Source organism: Sorghum bicolor, chromosome 8, assembly GCF_000003195.3.
Source record: "Sorghum bicolor cultivar BTx623 chromosome 8, Sorghum_bicolor_NCBIv3, whole genome shotgun sequence".
Taxonomy (NCBI): Eukaryota; Viridiplantae; Streptophyta; class Magnoliopsida; order Poales; family Poaceae; genus Sorghum; species Sorghum bicolor.
Window position 1 is genome coordinate 8617449 of NC_012877.2, and position 4974 is coordinate 8622422.

A 4974-nucleotide genomic window follows, 5' to 3' on the forward strand; every position below is an offset into this window, starting at 1 on the left:
TAGGTTCATGTCATAGTCTAGATACTTTGGTTAACCATAGTCCTAGATTGTAGGGCAAGTAGATACTTAGCATGCAGTTTGTTGTAACCATATTATCTTGTTGTGTAAGCCACGGTGGGGGCTGTTCCCACCTTTATATAACACGCAACCGAGGGAGCAAGGCTCAACCTCGTTAACCCCAGTTGCCATCTCTTTTTACATGGTATCGGAGCCATCCAACTCCCTACGGAGAAACTTCATGGCGTTCCATCTAGCTTCGTCCTCCGGTGCATCTACTGTGCCGTCCTTCGGTTTCTCGGTGACGGAGAAACTCGCCCACAACAACTACCCCATGTGGAAGATGCAAGTCCTCTCGGCGCTCAAGGGAGCGCAGCTCGCGTCCTTCATCAACTCCGAAGCCAAGCCGCCTTCGTCGTTCCTGGAACCGATGAAAGTCGAGGACAAGAAGGAGCCACCCAAGACCAATCCTGAATTCGAGTCTTGGGTCGCTAAGGATCAGACGGTCCTTCACTTCCTCCTATCTTCGCTGTCCAAGGAGATCCTTGGACAAGTTCCCACCACCGTGGCATCTGCAAAGGAGGCGTGGACGGCCATCGATGGGATGTTTGCATCCCAGTCTCGCGCGCACATCATCAGCACGCGGATGGCCTTGGCAACGGCGTCCAAAGGGGCGTCATCGATCAGTGAGTTTTTCGTTAAGATGAAAGCTTTGGTTGATGAAATGGCTTCTGCTGGCCGTAAGATCGAAGATGAGGAGCTGGTCTCCTACATTCTTATGGGTTTGGACAGGGAATATGATCCCGTGGTGTCGGCGGTGGCGGCACGTGTCGAACCAATCTCAGTTGGGGAACTTTATACCCAGCTGACAAGTTTTGAGCAGAGAATGGAGATGAAGAATGGCGGCGGTGGCTATCAGTCATCGTCAAACATGGCGTCCAGAGGAGGACGTGGCAATTACCGCGGCGGCGCTCGCGGTGGAGGTGGTCGCGGTGGCTTTGGCTGTGGCCAGAGAGGCGGACGCACCAGCGGTCGCCCACAGGGAAGCTTCCAAGCTGGCGTCATCTGTCAGCTATGCGGCAAGGAAGGGCACACTGTCGTCAAGTGCTTCAAACGGTTTGATGCCTCATTCACAGGACCTCCATAGAAGTCAGCTTCTTCTACGACTACCTCGTATGGGGTGGACACAAACTGGTACATGGACACTGGTGCAACCGATCACATAACAAGTGATCTTGAGAAGCTGACCACAAGGGACAAGTACAATGGTGGTGACCAAGTGCACGCTGCAAACGGGATCGGTATGGAAATAACTCACATTGGTCATAGTACTTTACGTTCCCCTTCCAGCAATATTCATCTAAGTAATATTCTACGTGTTCCCAAGGCAAACAAAAACCTAGTCTCTGTACATCGTCTTACTCGTGATAAGAATGCTTATGTTGAATTTCATCCAAATCATTTTCTTATCAAGGAACAGGCGACGAAGAGAACCCTCCTTCAAGGCAGATGTGAAGGAGGGCTCTATCCCCTACATTCTCCCTCCAGCCAGTCATCCAAAAATAAAGAAGTCCACAACGTCATCAAGCCGTCATCATCCTTGTGGCATCATAGGCTAGGTCATGCTGCTGCTCCAGTAGTACAACAAGTGCTTAGTCGCCACAAGATTTCTTTTTCTAGAGATTTGAATAATAATATTTGTAATGCCTGTCAGCAAGGCAAAAGTCATCAATTACCATATCCACGTTCTACTAGTGTGTCTACTAGACCATTAGAACTTGTTTTCTCTGATGTTTGGGGTCCTGCACCAACCTCTGTCGGCCGCAATAATTACTATGTGAGCTTTATTGATGATTATAGTAAGTTCACATGGATTTATCTCTTGCGTTACAAATCCGAAGTTTTTCAATGCTTCAAGGATTTCCAACAGCTTGTTGAACGGCAATTCGGCCATAAAATTCTAGCTATGCAAACTGACTGGGGAGGAGAATATCAAGCTCTTAGCCCTTTCTTCAGACGTGTAGGTATTGCCCATCACGTCTCTTATTGCCCTCATGCACATCAACAAAATGGGTCTGCTGAAAGGAAACATCGACACATTGTTGAAGTTGGCCTTTCACTCCTTTCACATTCATCCATGCCTCTAAAGTTCTGGGATGAAGCTTTTCTAACAGCGGTTTACTTGATAAATTGTTTACCCTCCAAAGTTATAAATAATGAGACTCCCTACACTAGGTTGCTTGGCCAAGAACCCAACTATCATTTCCTACGCACGTTTGGTTGTGCCTGTTGGCTAAACATGCGCCCCTACAATGAAAGGAAACTCCAATTTAGGTCTAAGCACTGTGTGTTTCTTGGGTATAGTAACTTTCATAAAGGTTACAAATGTCTTGATCCCTCTCAAGGGCGTGTTTATATTTCAAGAGATGTAGTTTTTGATGAAAACATCTTTCCCTTCGCATCCCTGCACTCCAATGCCGGTGCTCGTTTGAGGACTGAGCTAAGTCTTCTACCTGATATACTTCTTAACCCGATTTTCACACTTGGGGACGTACAAGTACATGATCCTTTGATGAGTAATTCTATGCCAACTAACCCTGTGTACAGCCCTGGTGGAGCCACTGCTTATGCAGGAACTGATCGTGAGCCGGTTACTGAAGAAAGCGGTGGACAATCTGTAGAAACTCCAAACAATAGCCCACATCCTATGTGTTTCCCCGGCGGGAGCAGCACCGAGCCCGGAGATGCTCCGCCTGTGGACGCTGGCGTATCCGCTTCGGGATCGGCAGGCGAGCCGCGTCAGTCCGAATCGGGTCTGGCCCAAGGATCTTCTGTGAGCGACCGTGGTTCACTCGTGCCTGATGGTTCAGCTGTGGCTGCACACGATGATCAGCGGCGGGGTGCACTAACAGCCGGAACTGATCCCGATGTGGATCTGGCGACTGGATCCACTGCGGCGTGCCCTGATGTTCCAACTTCGTTGCCATCCTCACATCAACACGCAACATGCCTCCGCCAATGTATTAGCAAACCCAAACAGTTTACTGATGGCACTGTTCGTTGGTGTATGCATTCTAAGTCTACAGCGGAGGAGCCTGCTACTGTTGGAGATGCACTTCGTGATCCAAATTGGGTCGTTGCAATGGATGTGGAGCATCAAGCACTACTCCGCAACAGGACTTGGCACCTTGTTCCACCTCCAGTTGGTAAGAATATTATTGACTGCAAATGGGTCTATAAGGTCAAAAGAAAGGCAGATCGTTCGATTGATCGTTACAAAGCACGTATTGTGGCCAAGGGGTTTAAGCAGCGGTATGGTATTGACTACGAGGACACGTTTAGTCCTGTAGTCAAGGCGGCGACTATACGGCTTGTTCTATCCATTGCAGTCTCTAGAGGTTGGTCACTGCGACAACTTGATGTTCAAAATGCTTTTTTACATGGAGTTCTAGAAGAGGAAGTATATATGCGTCAACCACCAGGGTACACTAACCAAGCATGTCCTAATTATGTGTGCAAATTGGACAAAGCTCTGTATGGATTAAAACAAGCTCCACGTGCATGGTATGCCAGGCTATGCGGCAAGCTTGAAGCATTAGGATTCACTTCCTCCAAAGCTGACACTTCCTTGTTCTATTATAATAAAGGAAGCATTAATTTGTTTGTGCTAGTCTATGTGGATGATATCATTGTTGCAAGTTCCTCACAGAAAGCTACTGATGCACTACTTCGTGACCTACAACATGATTTTGCACTCAAGGATTTGGGAGATCTCCATTATTTCTTGGGTATAGAGGTCAGAGAAAGTGCGGTGATGGTTTGGTTCTGTCTCAAGAACGATATGCCTCAGACATTCTGTCACGATCTAGAATGCATAAGTGTAAGCCAGTCGATACACCATTACCTAGCACCGAGAAGCTCAGCATAGAAGGGGGAACTAAGCTTGGTTCTGATGATTCATCTTGGTACAGGAGCTTGGTTGGAGCCTTATAGTATCTAACACTTACTAGGCCGGACATTTCCTTTGCAGTGAATAAGGTATGCCAGTTTCTGCACGCCCCAACTACAATACACTGGAGCGCTGTGAAACGAATCCTGCGGTATGTACAAGGCACCATTGATCTTGGACTCAGAATTGGACCCTCTAGGAGTATGCTTGTGAGTGCTTTCTCTGACGCTGATTGGGCAGGTTGTGTTGATGATAGAAGATCTATAGGTGGCTTTGCTGTTTTTCTTGGCAGCAATTTAATCTCTTAGACTGCTAAGAAACAATCAACTATGTCGCGGTCAAGCACTGAGGCTGGATACAAGGCTTTGGCAAATGCAACTGCAGAGATGATCTGGGTTCAGAAATTGTTGAAGGAACTCCAAGTCCAACACCCAGCCATGGCACGGTTGTGGTGTGATAATTTAGGTGCTAAGTATTTCTCAGGAAATCCAATTTTCCATGCGAGAACAAAACACATAGAAATTGATTTCCATTTTGTCAGAGAGAGGGTAGCACAAAAATTACTAGATATTAGATTTATCAGTTCTGGTGACCAGGTGGCTGACGGGTTTACCAAGGCTCTTCCCACTGTGAAACTAAAGAAGTTCAGAGACAATCTCAACCTTGTAAACGGCTGAGATTGAGAGGGGATGTTAAACCGTGTGTATTTGTGAGTGTCTAGGTTCATGTCATAGTCTAGATACTTTGGTTAACCATAGTCCTAAATTGTAGGGCAAGTAGATACTTAGCATGTAGTTTGTTGTAACCATATTATCTTGTTGTGTAAGCCACGGTGGGGGCTGTTCCCAGCTTTATATAACACGCAACCGAGGGAGCAAGGCTCAACCTCGTTAACCCCAGTTGCCATCTCTTTTTACACTGACATTGGTTGTTGCATCTGTTGCCGCTATGCACACACAGCCGTGCTCTTTTTTCTTTTGCTACTGATTCTAGAAAAGGTGTGTGAATGCGTCAGCACTTTCTGTCCA

At 47.0% G+C, this 4974-nt stretch overlaps 1 protein-coding gene across 1 annotated transcript; it reads left to right on the forward strand.

Annotated features, from left to right (window-relative positions):
• LOC110437500 lies at positions 239–1144 on the forward strand. Its single transcript, XM_021465963.1, has one exon. The coding sequence runs from the start codon at positions 239–241 to the stop codon at positions 1142–1144; it is 906 nt and encodes a 301-aa protein (XP_021321638.1).

Excerpts from the sequence above, each read along its gene's own strand:
- LOC110437500 (XM_021465963.1), top strand. The coding sequence starts at position 239 with ATGGCGTTCCATCTAGCTTCGTCCTCCGGTGCATCTACTGTGCCGTCC.